Here is a 20,330-nt window from a genome sequence, read left to right on the forward strand (position 1 = left end):
TGCTCCTTTTTCCGGGTCGAATATCGATCCTGATATTTCTCCTTGGTTTTTTTCTTCCTTCGTACGCTCGTCATTTCCAGGCGTTCGTTCTTCCCTTTTCACCATGTAGCCAGAAGAAGTTATATTCCACGATCTTTGGAATAAAATATTATCTTTTGTTCGAGTTGGCTCGCTCTCTCGCGCAATTTTTTTCCACCTTTACAATATTAATACGGCAAATGTTAAATAGAGCTTAAAAAATCGTTCATTAATAAACTAACGATCTATTAACTTTTATTTCACTCTTACATCATTTTATTCCCATAACGTTTCCAATGTTTCTATTTTAAACATATAAATAAAATATTATTTCACTATTTCCGCGTTGCGATCATCGTTATTGTGGTTTCATAACGTACACGCCGTATTATAAGATTTATCAATGTTACAATATTATTTTTGCTTCTTACATTGTTGCTGTTTTCCTTAGCAAACTAAAAATTGCTCCTTTTAGCCTAATTTTATTCATATCCTCCGATATCCTCTGTACAGACTGATGCAACGTTTTAAAAAATTTTATTTTTTAATGAATCTTTTTCAGACGTGGATTAAAAACACGAGATAGTGCGGTCGATTTTCATAGCCGTGCTCTAAAATGCATATAAATACATATTGTGGAAGAAGATCCGAAATACGCGCGACGATTCTCCACGTGTAACTCAACGCGACGCGAAGAAAGATATTTAAGATTTCTTGCGACGCGAAAATTATACGGATCAAATGATTCGCGTATACGGTGACGCGTTAGCCGATATAGCGTAATAATTTTGCAGCGATATTGCATATTCGATCTTACGCGGAATCGGCTAATGCTTAATATTGATATAATCCGCGAAAATAATGGATTCATCCGTCTAGACGAACGGCGAATATCTCCATAATATTTTCCAGGCAAGTATTGAAAATCTCATTTTATCGTCAGCATACTGTCGTTCCTCAAAGCCCCCGGCTCGCCTTCCTCGATTTTCTTCCTTTTTCCACCTTCGTTCTTTCCCGCCCTTCTTTTTTCCGCAGTTCAATATCGATCCCGGACTGTTTTTCCTTTTTTTTTCTATTTCTACGAGTGCCGCCCTTTTTCCCACCCTTTCCCGCTTTCATCGGACGAAGAACGAACCCGCGACTTCCTCCGCTCTCTCTGTGTGCGGTCGGTACTTTATAAAAATATTCTCGATTGCTCTGCAGTATCGGGAGGAATCGCTCGCCGCGCTCACCGGTCCTCCGCAGGATAAAATGACGTTATTGAAGGCGATGATCTTAGGGCTAAGAGCCCGCACTTGAAGCTTGTATTCTCGAGGACAACACTCGACGGCAGAAATCCCGGATGCACAACTGAGAACCATTGCCTTTAATTCTGCCAGCCTCCGAGAGCTTTGACGCCAATAGAAACTTTGAAGAATAAACAGCTTCCGTGGGGAGATGCAACTTTACACGTCATAATGCGTATACATAACTTGATACAGAAATAATTTTCTCTCTGTCGCGCACGCTCCCCCTCCTCCTGTTTCTTGTTCTCTCTCTCTACATTTTACATATAATATATTTAGTTAATCTTATAAATATATATTTCGTTCTTTTTTACGCTTATCAAAGATGCGAAAATAAAATCTGGTGACCCTAGTTGACCTGTTTACTACAGGAGCAAGCCAAATCGCATTGATTCTGTTAAATGCAGATTGAGGATAAATTTGATGAAATATTTATTTTAATCTTTTTTTAACGGCACTATCTATACGAATCGGTATTTTCGTATTCATTTAAAAGACTAATAATGTTTCGTATGCACTTGCAATTAGATATGAAATTGACTTGATTGCAACGTTCAATGAAACTGTTGATTTTATAGCTTGAATAGATAAAGAATGACAATGATCAATATTTTACAAGTAACTCTTTCAACTAGATGTAATATTCATCTCATAAAAAATACTGCGATTTTTCATTCTCTCGTCTCTTTTTCCCACGGCTTAGATCTTTCGTCGGTGCAACAACTTCTTTTAAAATCCGTCAAATATAAAAAAAAGATGGCGATAACATAGATGGCTGCAGCTCCTGAAGCTCGATATTTCTTCAAAATTTTTTCTTTCTTTGCTCTCTATCTTTCCTTTCTGTTACTCCGTTCTGCCGGGTCAAATATCGATTCCGATATTTCCACTCGATCTTTTATCCTCCACTGCCAAATCTCTGGACGACGACTTTTGCAACATTTTCCGCGCTCCTTTCTCTTCGCTAACCCTTTCGGGACGAACGTGGTGTATAAACTACGTGAAACCATGCGGTTTTATATCCGTCCTTAAAGGATTAACAGACAATCCATAAAGAATGAGAAGTGTAAAAACTCGAGTAACGTTCGATCCGCGAAGCGAACGTAGGCGATATTCGCAAAACTCATCCTTTGTGGTCGAACTTTCTCAACACATCCGACACCTGATCGAAACTTTTTCAGAATCTCTCGCGGTAGCTGAAAGATTTCTTTTTTCTCGCAAAATTTAATCGCGATAAGAAGAAAGTGCTTGAAAGTTTAATTGAGCAACTTCGAATTGCTTGCTTTTGATTATAATTTCTCTCAATATACATATATTCGCTCACGCAATGGTAATTAATTAGCATAAACATTTTCTCGGCATTTATTCGATTAAGCTTTTATCAAATTAAATAATGCTTTTATTTCAGATTTATACATAATCTTCCATAACTGTGAATATGTAATACGTATGGAATGTGCTATAAGATCATCGCGTTATCTTTCAATGATAAATGGTATTTTGTATGGTGCAAATCAAATCGATTTTTCATTAGCAAACATTTGACAACTCACTTAAATATTATATTTAACGTTTGAAATTATGACGTTCGTGTCTCTTTCTTTTCTCTCTGACATATTAAACGTCAAAAATGCAAGTAGATAATAACATCATCTTTTTTTATTAATATCAGATTAAACTTTTATCTTGAACTTTTAACTTGAACTTTTTAACACATATTTAATTCAGAGTTTAATTGCCGAGATACTTTATATTGATGATTAAGCCAACCCGACAGGACATTAAATATTTTCTAAGAAAAGTTTGCCTTAATTCTATCAAAAGTTATAAATCCAATTTTATACACGGAAAAAATTCAACCTGGAGTTCGACTTGACAATTGAAAATTGTCGCGTAAACGATTTCCCGAGATGTAAATTTTTTCTCAATCATCACGATCGATATCACGTAAAACGCGACGTAAAACGCGATGGTGTCTGCTAGTCGTCATTAAAAAACACGTGGTCCTTCGAAAACACTGGCCCCTCTGTTTCTTCGCGGCGCCCTTTGCTCCGCGCGTTACTTTTGAAGAGACGACGATGCGCGACGTATTAATTGCCTCCTTTTAGTATCCCATGCTATCCATGTACGTATGGGCCATTCATCTCAGACGCGCAATACGGGATAAACCGATTTCTTAATCGCGCAAGGCGGATAATTCGTCACTTGTTGGCAACGTCAATCGTATAGGCGACTATTAATAGCACATGAAATCCTCGAAAAAAACTCAATAATTCTTGCTGCGAATAGATCGCGGTTAGCTTACCGAGTAAATAAATTCAATCCTGGAGATAATAAATATTTGATGAGTAAGTTAATTTTCATTGAAAACTAAAAATGTTACGTACAAAAATATATTAGACTTTATATTATATATATATATATAAATGACAAAATTAAAGTTGAGTTATAAAATTAAATTATTTAATTGGATATATCATGTCATACGAAACGAGTGAGAGACACTTCTGTTTATATTACAATATAAATAAGTTTCAATACTTTCTAAATTTTCTTTCTAGAAAATAGTCTAGAAAATAGTCTAGAAAATAACTATTTTAAATTATTAATTTTAACTCTTCTTTCATACATATATATATGTATAGAATAATTTAAAACAAAAAAATATATATATGTGGGTGAGTTTTTATACTAAAAACCAAGTGTAAAGACTAAAGGAAATAAAGAAAATAAAAAATTTACTAGACGAGAGAGATTTAAACAGAAGCAACGCTTCAATTATTTCGTATGTGATCTATTCGATTAATTAAATTCGATTTTATAGTTCAACTTCAATGCAATTTTTAAGTTACTTTTAATCTGTAAAACGAAAATACGCGAACATGTTAAAATAAACGACGGATATCGCGTCTGCCGAACGCTTCGGCCCGGTGTGGTTCGTTTCGTGCCCGAAAGATGCAAGGAAAATCTCGAAAATCCTCACCTGTCGCTGCGACGCCGATCAACGAGGTACGAAAGCGGATAATTATGATCGATGACGAGGACGAGGATCTCCCTTAAGCGCGGCTCCCAGGGCCACGGTCACGTACGCGACTTACGACGGTGCTCTCTCAGTACGTACGTCCGCTTCTCGTACCTGATGATCTCTCTCCCCACCCCACCCCTCAAGAACGTCCCGCGCGCGGTTCCCATATCACCGATGCAGAAATTCAAATTCGCTGTCATTAATAAAAATTAAAGAGACATCAAGAGCTGGTCTACTAGACCGGGTCACCCGAACGTCTCCTCGACCGTCTCCTGTACGTGTCGGTGCGTGTATATGTGCGTTTTTCGGGGTGCAGCCGCGCGTTGTTGTAGGGATCGACGGGGCCCACGGGCCGGCCACTTTTATCTTACCTGCCACGGCACAATAGCGTGAGACTATGGGCCCTTTGTTACACGGCATTCACGATGATCTGCATACGCGCCTCTACGGTACAGCCTAGGGCGGCCACCCCGTGCTCCGCGTCGAAAAACTATATGTGGTTTTTTCATCCGGATCGGTTCCGGCAGAGCGCGGGCACCCGACGCCGATGCTCGCGTCTTCTTCGCCGGAAGCTGCACCCGACGCTGTTTTTTCTCCTGCCCTGATAGAACGGGTGCTAATTTTTTTTCCTTAACCCTTTAACGGTGCACCCTCGCGGAAAACGGTACATTCTCGCGATGGATTCTTAGTCACGTCTCTCGGGGCACGGTCCTCTAAAAAAAAAAAGTCGCCACCGCGACTTTCGTGCTGCCGGTCTTTTGCTGTTGGTTCAAGACGTAATCGTAACGTGTTGGAAATATCTCAACGAAAAGTTAATAAACGTTTTTACTTCTCGCCACTTTCTGATTACATTAACTCTTTCAGAAATATATGAGTCATAATATACTTCTACAATGATTGTTATAGACAACAATAATTATAATAATTATTTGTTGCAACGAACAAGAGATTTATGAATGTATATATACATATATGAAATATTAAAAAGGTAAAAAAAGATGCGCAAAGTATGTGATATACGTTAGAGTGAGATTTCTACAAATATAATTTTATAATAAAACAGTCATACGGACAATGCAAACTCATTGCGGGCTCCGACATAAAGCGCGATGAAGGGCTAAGAATCGCAGAAAACTGTTTCCACGTGGATGAGCAAGGATATAAACGGCGAACGGGAACGAGGAGAGGATCGGTACGCCGAAAACTACGGGAAAAGGACGGCCATAATTCTATCCTGGGCCCAAATGTTGTGACACCGCCGCCAAAAAGGACTCGGCGTTAGGCTGATACGTGACTACCGCTATCTTCGTTTCTATTATATAACCGAATGCAATATCCTCTGTGTCGTAAAGGGGTGGTTTTCAAGGAACTAGCGTTTGCCATCGATGACGCGGCAAATGCAAACTTAACTGACAGTAAGAAGTTTTCTGTGAGAACACAAACTTTTGTGACACATGACACACTTGTTTTTAGACATATACCATTCAGAACCGTTATGTGTGTAACACATTGTTTTTCGATCATTTTCACATAATAAGAGAATTACGAATAAAATAAAACTAAAAACGCAAAACTTTAATCATGAATAACTAAATACGAGTTTTTTTTAGTTAATAAATCAAATATTGATAATAATATCAGATTACGATAATTCTCGATGATAAAAATAATAATGCTATTTAACAAAAAATTGCACAAGAATTATTTGAAGAAATATCTTCTTCTCTACACGCATAAAATCTATTGTACGCATATTCTACGTGAAAGGGTTGCTAAAATACAGATATAAAAAATTGCAACGGAATATCGTTATACGATGACGCGATATAAATTGCCTCATAGTGAAACTTTTACCGTTTTATTGCGTTCAATGCGAGGTGAACGTTAGTCCCGTCGCGTTCTTTTTTTTTCTCGTCGCGGCACGTTGCCCCAGAAATTCATTAGCCAATCGGCGACACGGCTTCGTCATCCGGAGGCATTCTGCGCGCGCGGAGATAGAAAAAAAAATCTTATTTCGACACCGGCCCCTTAACGAACGGTGGTCCCGGTATATCGAGACAATAAACCGTGCCTTACTTCTCCCCGCTCTTTTTTTTGTCTCTCGCCGAACGGAGACAAAAATCCCGTTGCGCGCACGATTTGCATGCCGGCTGTCGTTGCCGCGCCGAAGGTGCACATGCAGAAAAAGCTGATCGAAGAAGTAAAAAAATGCCGGCAGGGGTTGCGGGAACCATTATTTTAATTTTCGTACTGCTACCGTGTCGAGGGGACGAAAATGACGAGAGAGAGGAAGAGAGAAGGAGCGAGGGAGACGGAGAAAGAGGACGACCGGGGGACTTTCGTCGGGCGGGGAGAGGGGGGGCAGGCAAAGGTGAAGGATAGTTACGAAGGAGGGAAAAGAAAGGGACGGATGAGTCCTTCTTTGCATAATCTTCGTCAGGGGTGGTGTTCCGCGCGCGAGGCCGAGGACTCTCTCGCGCAAAGAACGATTCCAGTTGCTGTTCTCCGAAGGCGGGCGAGAGGGGTACCGTGAGCGCGCGGCCAAAGGTGTTTTGCATTTCGTCGAATAAAACGATGCGGGACCCGCCGGATGAGACGACGCGCCCCTTCTTCGCCGTGAAGAAATTACCCTAAAGAACGCCTCTAAGCGTTTTAAGGGATTATGGTCGGGCAGGCGTAAAAAAGCCCGGAAAAAGGGTTGACCACCCGCTGGGCAAAACCGACGACAGATTACAACCTCCGAAAACGTGTTACCGATTTCGCACACGACACGCAGGCATCGCGCTAACATATTGCGCTAGCGTTTTCTTCTCACTCTTTTCACCCTCGGCCGACGGTTGTCGGTGGCGTGGACACTTCTTCAAGGGGCTAGGATCTTTTTGCAATGATTTCAATAACTATTAGCTCAGTTCTATTATGAAGATTGAGAATTCTCGACATTTTCATTAGGATCTAACGGTTAGACTACGACCGATCCATCCGTTGATGGTCACGAGTCGTTCACCGAGATAACGCGATCATCCCCTCGTGGAACGCCAAAGGGTTTGCGGCTCTTCCTCGCCCGTATGCATCGTATGCAGATTGGCCGATTGTCTTGTACGCTCATTCTTTTTCTTCTCTCCCAAACTATCGCCCCCTCCCCTTCCGAGAACTTTCACGAGAACGGCGTTCCGTGAGAATGCCAGAGACATTAGCATGCCGCGGATTATTTAAATCGTCCCCCCGTTGTCGTAGTTCCTTGTTTTTTCCCGGGGCCTCCGCGATAGGCCCACGGCGTGGGTCTCTCGGTGGGCACCCATAACCATAGACAAAAACCGGGTGGGCTCTCAATGGAAGGAGAGACAGAGAGAGAAGGAGGGACAAAGAAAGAGAGAGGATAAACGAGGCCTCGGGATAACTCTTCCGCGTGCTGCAGGTTCTACGACCGATAAAGAGCGTCCTCGAGATGTCTGCCGCTTCTATTCACATTCAAATCCGGTCCTTTTCGCACCGTACGAAGATAGAAGGCGCACCCTAATTTCTTGTCTTAGAAAAACAAACGAGTCCTCTGTGATCGAGGCTTCTCTATGATCTCGCTTCGGTAATGGGAGCGCAATTATAATAATGCTGCGAATGCAGACTGTGCAGAGTGACATAATTGCAGACGACGATCTCACCGAATGATCAAAGCGGAAAAAATGGAGTACAACATTTTAGAGATTATGTGTAAGCTTGAAAGATATTAAAATTTAAAAATCTCTCTTTTTCTTTTTTACTATTTAAAAATCATACTCTGATATTCGACTCGTTAATCCTCCCTCATAAATCGCGCCATAAATGAACTGCCACCTGATTAACGCAAGAAAAACGCCGCGTAACCACCACTATCGATTCAAATGAGCAACTACTTTTTTCCGTTATTCGTTCTCCTCTCTCTCATTCATTCCCTTTCGCGCGAATGCGCATACACGCTTTTTTTCCCTCTTCCCCGAAAGTCTTTTTTCGCGCTTCCGTCTATTTGTTTTCTTTCTTTTCTCTCTCTCTCTCTCTTTTTTTTATCTCGAGATGGAACCCGACGAAAGAACACCGCTATGTAAAGCGATCTTCAACCCTTTTTGGCGCCCTTTTTCGCCGTCGTTTTTCGAGTCGTTTGTATCCCATCCTGCACTTCTCACCCCCGTCGTTTCCATTTCGATTTTACTACTTCATCCCTTCCCGACTCTTTCACACTCATTGTCTCTTCCTCTCTTGACGGTCTCCTCTAATCCAGTCTCGTCTAAATTATGCAGGATTCTCGTCTGGAGATAGCACGCGGAAGGGTGAGGGAAAAAAAACAAAATCAAAACAGGGGTAGCGTATTCTATCCCGCTGACACCGCGCATTTAAAAAAAGAAAAAAAAACGAAATGTCGTACGGGGAATTTTTTTCTACTATTTCCGAAGCTTTGGTGCCGTTGCACCGCTGCGCATTTAACGGTGTCTTTCTTCCAACCATATTTAATTCAAGCAACGTTCCTTCTACTCTTCCTTATTTCCTTTTAGGTCTCTGTAACCGTCTCTTTCTATTGAATTTTTTTTCATGTCGATCTTTTTTGTCACGACTGCAGCTTTCGTCCAATCCGCGAGAAATACAGAGGTTACAGAAAAATAAATTCAAAACTTTGTAGTACTTGTCAGATGTTACTATGATTTTTTAAGAGAAAGTCAATTGGAAAAATTTTTCTCCCTTTTCCTCACTATAGCTCTATCCCTATTATTAGTCAATTATATTTATAATTATATATTTATGATTATATTTATAATTATATTTATGAATGCGATCTTTTTGCGGTACATTTCCTAACATAGAAAAAATGTGCTATATATTTACAATTGATCAACATTGTTCGCAATAAATAAAAATGTTTGCTTTTATATTTTACTGAAACTACTATTTTTGTAAGAATTACTGAGATTGTTCTATTCGATTATCAGCCGAGCAACGTCATCATAAATGGAAATGCCTCTTATCATTGATAATGATTTAAAAAATATCTAATATTAAATGGAATATAAGTTTGAAATCGTTAGTGGCATTCCGACGTGGTTTCCAGCATGACAAATCTAGTGGGTGCAACAAGAGCGTACTCACGTCACTGGAAAGGCCATTGTTCCACGGGTAAGGCGGTTGAGGTGGGGATTGTTGTTGATGGTGAACACTGACGCCAGTGGCTGAGTGCGGATTGTGAATGTGCTCCGCCATAACACTGACCCAATGGGCCAGTCCACCGCCACCGGTGGTCGCAGGACCCGTACCACCTGTTCCGGTCCCACCCGTTCCTCCGCCACCTCCACCGCCGCCGCCGCCTTCTTCGCCACCCTCCGACCATGCAAATGAGTTTTTCTGTAAAAAAAAATAAAAACAGAAACATTAATTGGTGAAACGTTTACATGAATTCGACATTATTCGAATAGCGCGATTAATTTGGGTTCTCTTGTTCTTTTGTAACAATGATATTTATCAAAAGATCAAGTCTATTTCTCACAAAATGTGAGCCAGTAAACTGAACGTATCTAAAACGTATCAATTTTTTTATTTTGACGTTTTTCTACGTCTCGAATTATTTATATCAATAAATGACATTTCTGTGCTACACACATGAATATTCGAAATTGTAAAAATAATTAACTTTGAAAGGAAATTATGCGTGTCACATTTCCAGAAATGTGAAACTGCTCCAAGTATAATTAATTAGACAAGTCGGCTGCTTCGATTTGATAGAAGATCCTAGACCGCGGAGAAATCTTCCATGCATATTATATATCCACAGTGATGATTAAACTCGTTCATTCTTGTCTGTGACCGGCGAGGCAATATTAGGTATTCATGATTGAGTGCGCGAGAAGAGTCAGCCCATTAATAAATTGATCGATGAATCGGCTAGCATTAAGTCGGAAAATATACTTGACGTCAAAATATCTAAACTCTCTCTCTCTCTCTTTATATGGAAACACATTTCTAACTTAAATTATAATTTCCACGATACTAAATTAAGCGCCGCCAAGTACGCGATTATAAATACAAAAATTTATGTATATTATTGAATTCAACTGTCTACTTCGTTGTAATTAGGTCTTTATTATATACATACGTATTTTCTTCCTTCATCTATTAATTCTTTAATATCAAGCTAATATTTGTCAAGAGAATTGGGAGAAATGTTCATAATTTAGAATTTAAGCTCTTACGAACACACCGTGAGGAGATTTAACAGGACACACAGCGTATATAGATTATTCTACACGTGTATAGCAGCCAACAGGCACACATTTGTAAATTCGAGGGTAATTATACCGATCTCTTGCGGCGCTATCGACCGCAAGAGACGTCGTAAGAAATTCATAGCCCCAGACAAAGAAGAGAAAACATACGTCAGGCGATAGCCAATCGATACGTCGTCGAATGCAGGAGCGATGAGCAGCACGGCGGTTATAAAAGTAGATGCAACTGGAATCATCTTTTGCTACTGCTCTCGCGATTCTACTCCGCGTTATCGGCTCCGAATTATCCGTTTCCGTTCGAACGGAAAATTTCGTATCATCGAATAAAATTGTGTTGAAATCCAGTAATATTCATTAGCACCCGTTTTCCCATATTAAATATGTGTAATCTCTCTTACAAGAGTACGAATGCCGTCCCGCTTGTCCTCGACAGATTAAAAGCGAGAATTTCTTTTAAAATATTTTTAAAATTCAATTACAATCGATTTTAAAGCAGCATTCGACTTTTCGAGTAAGCAAAATACCCTCGGATATAAGCATACCTTCAGTCTGTTTTAATATTTATTACGACGTTCTACATTACATCTCCGTGTTCTGCTTACCGTTCTCCGTCTCTTTCCCTCCTTTTAAATCTCCAATAAAATATACATATTCATACTTTTTAAATGACCTCGGAATAATCGGGTTTTAATCCTACCGTCTCTCTTTTCTCGCGAAGTTAAATCTCGGCTCTCCGTGGCATGGCAAACTAATCGGGGTAAATCATTAATTAAGGGGGACTTTGGATTGAAGTCGTTAATTGTTCGCGCAGCGGGTGCATCGTGAGAAAAACGTGTTACGAATCGCAAGCGTGATTATTAGTTTCTTGAATAGCCATCCCCCCCAGGGGGGTTACCAGGGGTGTTATTTCTTAAGGGAGTCTCAAAAGGGGATGATGCGTTTCATTATTGTGACTAACTTAATTACACGTTTTCGGGCACGCAATACGAGGCCCGTGAAATTTTTCTCTCTAGGGCGAATATAAGCCCTCCAAATATCGTAAAATTCAGTTTGAGAGCTAGTTAATTTATGATTGGTTGACTGACAAAAAGTTTAGTGATATATCGATAGTATAAACGCGATAAAAACGATAATAAATGCGTTCGTTATCATTTTATCGTTGTGCCGTAAACCGAAAAAGTTTGGCTTTAGTTCACTTTTCCATACTGTTACAACAGTCAATTAAATCAACGCAATTTCTTTTCGTAATAATAAAAAGAATTTATACATTATGAGATTAGCCATCACAATAAAAAGCTACAATCCATAATGGAAATTCGTTGTCGTAAATAAATTGATCGATTAAATAAAGAATTGCTTCTCATGAAGGGTATTGCGAAACCGATAAACTCTGTACAATTGAAACGAAACAAGCACGCAGGTGCATGTTTATGGATTTAGGTCAGGAATCGCCGTAGCTTCGATTCTAAAGCGAGCCAAAACCATAATCGTGCCAAGAAAAGTTCCTCCACGGTTGCAACTCGGGCAAAAGCAAAAGGAAGCAACAGGAAATAGCCGATGGCGCGCTACTATTGCAGCAAATTAATAAATTATAACATAAATTATAACAGAAAGAAGTTCAAGTATTAATCAAGATACACCTTTAAAAAAATAATTAAATTTATATCTTTAAAGTAACAAAGATATAAACAACCATTCGCAAATTATGTATTAGCCCTTAAACGCGAAGAAACAGTATAATAAATAGCAATTACTGTTAATGATATTAAATGCTTAGTTAGTCGTTAAATAAAAAATTCACTTAACTAAGTCGCTTTAATCTCACATAGCCATTCTAACTTATTTCACTGGATCGCCAAAAATTAAACGCTTTAATTAAACGTTTTTCTCTCTTGCGCACCGATCTCTTCTCCAGTCTTATCGCGTAAACAATCCAAACAAAATTAGCGATTATAAAACCATCGTAATCGGAAATCAAGGTAAACAATTCAGATGGAACACATCATCAAACCAATCGAGGCAAAACATATCGGGGGAACTATCAAGAACACGGGGCATTATATGAACACACGAAATCTCGACTCGGCCTCGTGTTTTATGACCTCGTTACGCGAAAACTCGCCGCCGCTAACTATGCTCTAACTTTTTAACTGACAACTTATACCGGCGACAAGCGCCAGCCACGTTAGAACGCACTTATCTCGCAAACAGTTTCGCCGACCTGTCAACCGGCCTTTAACTCTTCACAAACTATCCTCACGATCCTTAGCGACATAGCGTCTATACGTCCTCTCACTTGATACTTGGCGCTCCTCCACTTCCGCTTATATGCTCCTAATATACCGTGAGTACTATGCCCACGTGACGTTCGTTAAACTGCGCGTTGCAGTAACCTTTCAAGGAAAGTTCCAACGCTATTTTCCGTTCTAACAAATGACATTTTATTACTCAAAGCATATTTAGAAATAAAAGCAAGCACAAATATATCAACAAAGAATTATTGAATTATATCTGAATTCATCACTTCGCTTTACCCTCCCCCACTTGATATAACGTCTTAATTTTTTACTTTTTATCAGTACTGATAAATCTAAATATGTATAAAATTGGGAAACTAATAATTTACATAGCACAACGCCAGCTGTCGTAAAAAGAAAAAAAAACTTTATGCTGCCAATGCAGCAGTAACAGAAATTTAACAACAGACAATACAACAACAATATAAAAAGATATTTTTCAGCGAATCGAGTCTAACCTCATCGTGATCTTCCCGATGAAGCGCTAAGTTTCTCGGAAAGGCGGGTACGCTGCTGACGGTCAAGCCCTTCAAGTCCTTTAACTCCTTCAGTGCACCGAGCGCGTTTAAGTTGTCTTTCAGGGATGCTAGATTGAAGTTAATCCCCTGCTCTTTGAAATTGAGATGCCTATTGAGCACGGTTTTGCCTAGCGCGCTCGCCAGCAGGCTGCTGTACAGCTCGTTGCGTAGGATAAACTTTCTTTCAGCACTGCTATCGTCCTTGATCGACACGTCGTTAGAGGAATCCGAGTCCACCTCGACGGAAGAGTTCGAGACGACACTCATCGTGGACATTTTAGCCGTTCTCGTTACACTGTGTTTCGACGCAGTGAAAAATATCTTTCTGGCCTCTCGAGAAATGCACGAAAAGTAGCCCTTTTCCTTTGGTCTCCTGCGAATCTCGCTTTTCGCCTCCCTTTATTTCAACGAAGGTAAGTTTCAAAATCGTAAGGACCTAGTAAAATACCTGTACATGTGTTCCTTGTATATGTATATAGGAATATATAATTAAATAGGTTCTTAAATTGTGTATATATATATATATATATATATTTATTTATTTGTTTGTTTGTTTATATATATATATTCCGTAATCCTTCTATTAATTTTATTTAGTTACTTCGTACTCGATTAAGAGGATAAAAACACCGCGCGGCGCGCGCGGTCTGTGAAATTGCTTCAAGAGCCCACGTGGCACATTAATGTACGGTTAAAAACTGCTTAAAGAGCTGCAAGGTCGGCTTCCGAAGTCGAGCGTGTCCATCCGCAGGTTCCATGCTGTCTCCAAAAAAAAAGAAGGATAGATTTCCTTCCGCGCACCGTGGCTCTGTGCGCGCGGGGCAGGATACAGGGGTAAACGTGTCTCGTCTTCGTACGCGCCTCGAGCCTCCTGTTTTTTTTCTTTTTTATTGCCTGTTGGCGTAATCGGACGCCATAAGACACAAGTACGTTGCTTATTTATTCCACCTTCTCCCTCTCTCGTCTTGGCAGAGAAGGCGCTCTTCGCTGTTGTACAATTAACCCCTAGCGGTTATTTATTATACTATCACTATGATTGTTAGCGAACTAGTATCGAGGACTAAAGCGCGCTCCTTATCCTCCACCTGCTCTCTCCACCCGTCTTCGATCACACTCTCGTAATCTCGTACGCCGGTCGTAATCAATACGGCCGAGGAGGAGGTTTTCGTTTCCTTAGTGTATCTAAATTTATATTATTAGTGCGCGCCGCGTGCTTCATGACCGGCGCGAATTCGAAGGAAAAAGGACCGCGTTGCATTTAGGAACTTTTGCGCGCGCAGCTCATTACGCATGGCCGCGAGCTTTCTAATTGGCTGGTTAATTAGCGCGGGAGGCTCCATTCTCGTCTCAGACACGAGGTTTCGACGTGCGTCATCTCGGTGTCTTCTCTCTTCCACTCTCTCTTTTTTTCCTTCTCTCCCTCTTTCCGGCCTCCCTTACTCCCCTCTATAAATTCTCGCTCCCTTAATTTTCTAATCTTTGGGCTAAAACACGTGAAAAATAGGAACTTTGGTTGATCGTCTGGGATCTCTCCCGTTTTCGTGACATTAACATCGATGCTGCTTCCTCTTCGTTAAGACTTGTCCCTCAATGAGAACATGCAGCACCCTCCCCGAACTCGCCTTCCTCCACCTGGTCGGATCTCTCCGTCGCCAGGAAGAAGAGGAGGAAGAGGAAGCACTGAAAGGAGCAGAAACATCTTCCTCGGTGGCGCGAAGTAGCATCGAGTAACATCCCCTTAAGCCTCCGTTATTTCCGGCGGCGTCATCCTCGTGGCGGCGTATTCGTGGAACTCGTTCAGGAGGCCGCGCGGCCCCCCTCTCTTCATCATTGGCGTGAATGACGCGACTGTGTCGTCGAGCCGAGTGTGGCCGGTGGGCGCCGACGGGCCCTCGGTGCCCTCGCTCGGGCTCGGGCCCGATTCGACGGGCCCTACGGGGCCCCTCGTGAATCGCGAACGACGTTCAACTCGCTCGCGTCGCTCGCTAGCGCGGTGGTGGGGGTAAACGCTCGGTCAGTCGTGCTCGAGCCTCGATAGAGCGCGGATAATTTCTTCCTCCACGTTGCACGTACGTGTTTTCTTGTTACTTTGTTAGACGTATACACGACGAGTGGCCTCGCGACGGCGGCCGCGCGACGTACACTCGCCGGTATAACCGTTCGCTTCCTTCCGCTTTCGCGGAACCGCGCGCTGCCTCGAGAAGGGGGTCGGCCTCTCGAATCCCAGTTTCTTATGTGAGCGCGACCGCGCGACTGGTTGATGCAGTCCGCGGCGGAGCATAAGGAAGCGGAAGCTCGGCGCTCTCTTTCTCCGTCCTTCTCTCCCTTTCTATCCTTCCTACTCCTACCGCCGTCTCCTTCCTCCTCGGTCTCTCTTTCTTGCACTTGAAGCCAAGGAAAGGCGCGCACGCTTCGCCGTAGCCGCCGGCGTCGTCGTCGTCGACGTCGTCGTCGTCGTCGTCGTCATCGTCGTCGTCGTCGTCGTCGTCGTAGTAGCCTCCGTCTTTTACTTCCTTTTCCTCCCTCTACCCCTCTGCCCCTCTGCCTTCACACTCCCACTTGCCCTCTCCGTCTGTCTTATCCTCTTCTGTCCTCTCGCACTCCGTCGGTCTCGCGGACGCGCGGCGCCGCGGCGCGGTAAGAAGTGGTAGATGAACGTAAGAAGGAGAAAGAAACAGAAGGAATAAGAAAAAGAAAGAAAGTACGCGAGACAGAGAGAATCTCCAAGGTGGAGGCGGAGAGTGGAGTCGCGGAGAGGAGGGAGCACGGGGGTAGGAGTGAGAAGGGGGTAGGGAGACGTAGCCCGCGAAGAAACAGATAAATATAGATATTTTTCCTTCGGCCGGCCACCTGAGGAGGGGGTGCAAGTAAGAGGGTGATGGAGACGGCCCGAAGGGTGGGAGTGAAGGTAGTAAGGAAGTAGAAGGGGGCGGGGGAGTGTGTTGCACGCTCGCTCCCCGCCCCCCAACCGAATTGGAAAAATGGAAATAATAAGAGTCGCCTCCTAGGGGGTTGCATGGCGCGCTGCACGAGAGTTTGGGGTCGGAGGCGAGGGGGGGCGTCTGGGTGGCGAGGGAGGCACGGCGGTGGAAGTGGGTGGATGGGGTGGTAGGAATTGTGCGCAGTGCAGCATGCGCTCTGACGGCCAGAAAGCACACATCCAGGAATCGATGTGTGCGAGTGTCACGTGTGCTCGAAGCGGGGGGGACAGAAGTAGGGGCGGTTTGGAAGATCGCGGCAATCCTGTGTGTACACGCGCCCCGTATATCCGTGTGCGTATATTCGGCGAGGAATATTTTGACGACTGTGTCAAAAGCAACATGGCTACCATTAAGTGCAAACTTTCTGACGTTCCAATGCATACAAATTAAACATCCTCGAGGGATGTAGAAGTAATAAACAGCACTTAATTGTACTGTCTCTAAGTGACTAACTCGTACAGTCACTTTTTATAGAGATTATTTACCTCTGGAAGAAACGCGACAAAACTATCTAAAAAGAATCTTTGCAACAATATAATCCTTACTAATTTCCACAATAACGATTCGTATAACTACTTTCTCTCGTTCGAAACGCGATCATGGGGCATTTCATGTACTATTTATACGATTTGGAAGAAGAGGGGAAAAAGAACGATAATTCAATTCGATTAATAACCTCAAGCGTATTGGAAAGAGGTCTGCCAGAAAGAGATGTCGTAACGAAGAAAAGTTCAGTGAAACATCAGATAATAGTTTGATCACTTTCAGTGGGTCTCTCGAGTTATACACGCTCGTTACGATCGATCGACGTAAAAGATTCAAACCAGCCAGCCCAGAGCACGGAATAATCGGCGCCGCAAATATACCTTAGCCCCGTTTTACGAGAACGCTCGCAAAATAACCGACGACGGGTGGGCCACAGGCGCAGGTAGTAGCGCGATGCGCTTCTTCACAAGTGGCATGAGCTTTTCGGGTTAGCTTAGTACACACGCGGAAGAACGGAAGAGTTCGGAAGAGAGCGAGAGAGAACGTGACTCCCCGGCGCTCTCGGAGATTCATTCTCTTCTTTAACAGAGAATATAATCGGGAGGACGAAAGCACCAGCAGCAAGAGCAGGCGGAAAAGAGAGCTCGGCGTACTTCCTAATGCCTCTAACGGTGCATCCCTAATTACCATTATACCATTGGTATGCAGATAGCCTCGCACTATTGGAGAACCCTTTCTTCCTTCCGCCCTAAATAGCCCGATGAGGGCGCCGAGCGCCACCCTTTCCCCATTGCGGTGTGCCATTCCGCGTACAATATTATTTGTGTTTTGGTTTTTCGGGGCGGAGCGGACCGAGAGAGAGAAGAAGATTTCACCGGTGCTGCACAATCGCCCGTGCAGCTCGGAAAGCTCGCCTCTGTCTTCGATTTCTCATGCTTCCTTGGCACCTTATCCTTCCGGAAAACGGTCGTTCTTCCTATTCAGAGTGGAGAGTATTATTCGTTATTACGCTCGTCACGCATGCGAATGTATGTTTGCCATTCGCGTGAGAAGTCACCCTTTGAAGCGTTCGAAGTGGCGCAACCCCTGCTTTCTCTATATCTTCCTGTCCCGATTCTATTATTGCTCACGAGACAAAGTATGCTATTACTTCAATATCATCGCAGTTGAAGTAGAATTTCAGAAGAACTTTGTCGACTTACTTATCGAAATACATCATGACTGAATGACAAGCCAGCGATATAAGTCGGATTTATAGCGCTGAAAAGATTCAGTACATTCCTAAAAAGAAATATACACGCAAATGCAGCACGTTTTTTGTTACAAAATACGCGTATAATTGAGAGTTCGACGAAAAGAAAGGATATATTAAATCCGTAGCGGTGTTACCGCATTCACTTTGCTCGGAGGACAACGTGCTTCGCGATAGACGCGAGGGAACGGAGTTACGAGAAGACCCGCGAAGAAGGGGGTAACGAAAATTAAAGAAGCGCTAAGCCGGGCGCTAAACCGAAGAACCACTTGTTGAGCAGCTTGCGGTGGCAGCACGCCGGTTAGAGGAAGATCGGAGCGACTCGGAAGCGAGAGTAGAGAAGGGAAAGGGGCCGTAGATGCGACGGGGTCGGCGGGGGGATAGGGTGTACGGATATGCAGATGAGGGGCGGCCGCCCCCGTGTAACTAACTTCTAACTTTCGCGTAACGGCCGGCGGCGGTGGCGGCCTTCCGCCAGTTTTACACCGACAGCTCTCGCGCAGCGACGAGTTTTCTCGCGCGTCCCTCCTTCCCGCGCTTCCCTCGCCCTTATAAAATTAGATCCCCCGAGCAACGAGCGCTGCCCACCAATCTGAATCTCTCAACCCTTGACTCCTCAGCGGCGTGACTGACGCTTCGTTTCGATTTTGAAAACTTTCAAAAGGGCATCGGACGAATATTTAATTATTAGAAAACGTTATTCATTTTCTACAAACGATTTTTACCTCGCAGATATAAAAATATGAATAAACATATAGAAGCGGGAAGTAATAACTTCACTTGTTATTTCTATGTTACTTAATAGAATACTTAATTTGTGACGTACATGATAATCTACAATCTACCTGATAAATTGAAATAACAAGTTTTAATACGGTAGTATTTTTTTAGATTAGTAATGATAAAAAAACTGTATTTTAATTCCAATTAAGATAATACTTGATGAATAAAGCAAAAGTGCAGAAAAAACGTTAATTCGTATTATTCAATAAATAAAGGAATATCGTAAATGTAGATATTAATAAAAGGTTTTAAAAAGCAAGACAATATATACTTTTAACTATAAGATCAGTAAATACTCTTATCTATACAATATTTTAGTTAAATTAATAAATTAACATACAGATCTGGTTATAGTTTTTTCTCTTCTGCTATTTATAGGTATGTGAAAGAAGATAGTGGTGTGGGAGAAATTACAGAAACAATATTTAAAAAGTTATCAATTAACGTTACTTTACGATGTAACGCAGCCGAAATACGCCTTCCTCATTCCCGGCTATAGAGCGAAGAAAACTGCAGGACAACGGAGCGCCGCAGTACTTTTCCATTTCTGGACGTTTTTCCATTCGCCGGCCCGTCGAAAAAAGTCAAAGAGAAGGATGCCTGGCGCCGGGACGCCGGCGACGACGAGTCTCGACCCAGATATCGCGTCGTCGTCGTCGTTGCCGTTGCCGTCGTCGTCGTCGTCCACGAGGGTGGAAAGACGACGTCGTCTCCTCCGCGGCTCCCGCTTTCTTTTCTTATTTTTCTCTTTTACTCTCCCATCGCGAACGAACCCTCCCTCCAGCACATCCCGGTTGAGGTAGGTTTTTCCACCCTTCCCGTCTAACGTTGCCCTCCGAGCATCGGTTTCGCGCACACATCGAACACCGCTTCTCTATCCGGCGCGCGACGTCTATGCTTGGAACCATCCTCCTCGTAAGGATCTCCGCGCGACTCCCGTGACGAACGAGTACGCTCATTTTATGAGTCACTCGTGAATCGTTCTTATTTTTAAGTTAGCGCGAACGAAAAGCGATATGAGTGCAATCGAGAATTTTATTCATTGTTTATGTTTCGATATTATACGTTTGCACACCAATTTTTATTATAACTTCTTCGGATGTAGAAAAACGTCTCTTAGCAATTTCGCTTATTGTTTTAATACTTTTTACTAGAAAACATGATTATCACAATCTTTATCTAACATAATTTTTTAATAAGGTTAAATTATAAGATTATATTGATTGTTCTGGTCTTATAAGCTGATAACTTAGAATACTATACATCAGCATCCTAATAAAAATTTACTTAGTCGACACAGAGTTATATATTTTCCAAAGAATGCTCGCTATTTTTTGCAATGTATTTAGAATGTCTGGCGATTAATACAATCACATACCGAAATAATGCGTTGCTATTCATTATGAACGTTGCCTTAAGACGCTACTTTTGCACACTCTTTATCATTA

The 20,330-nt window shown here is 42.4% G+C and overlaps 1 protein-coding gene across 3 annotated transcripts in view; it reads right to left on the reverse strand.

The window, feature by feature from the left end:
* LOC139772568 (zinc finger protein rotund) overlaps positions 1 to 20,330 on the reverse strand; it is a 162,517-nt gene that overhangs the window by 97,855 nt on the left and 44,332 nt on the right. For 2 of the 3 annotated variants that reach the window (XM_071706376.1, XM_071706375.1), the window contains exons 1-2: positions 13,321 to 15,611; positions 9,436 to 9,687 (exon numbers count right to left, since the gene is read on the reverse strand). In XM_071706376.1, coding sequence (XP_071562477.1) covers positions 9,436 to 9,687; positions 13,321 to 13,656 — 588 coding nt within the window. In that variant the 5' untranslated portion in view covers positions 13,657 to 15,611. Of the gene's footprint in view, positions 1 to 9,435; positions 9,688 to 13,320; positions 15,612 to 20,330 lie in introns of those variants that run through there. The other variant, XM_071706377.1, reaches the window with a different exon arrangement.

Source organism: Temnothorax nylanderi, unplaced genomic scaffold, assembly GCF_030848795.1.
Source record: "Temnothorax nylanderi isolate EJ_2023f unplaced genomic scaffold, tnyl_v1.0 TNYL_tig0051_pilon, whole genome shotgun sequence".
NCBI lineage: Eukaryota > Metazoa > Arthropoda > Insecta > Hymenoptera > Formicidae > Temnothorax > Temnothorax nylanderi.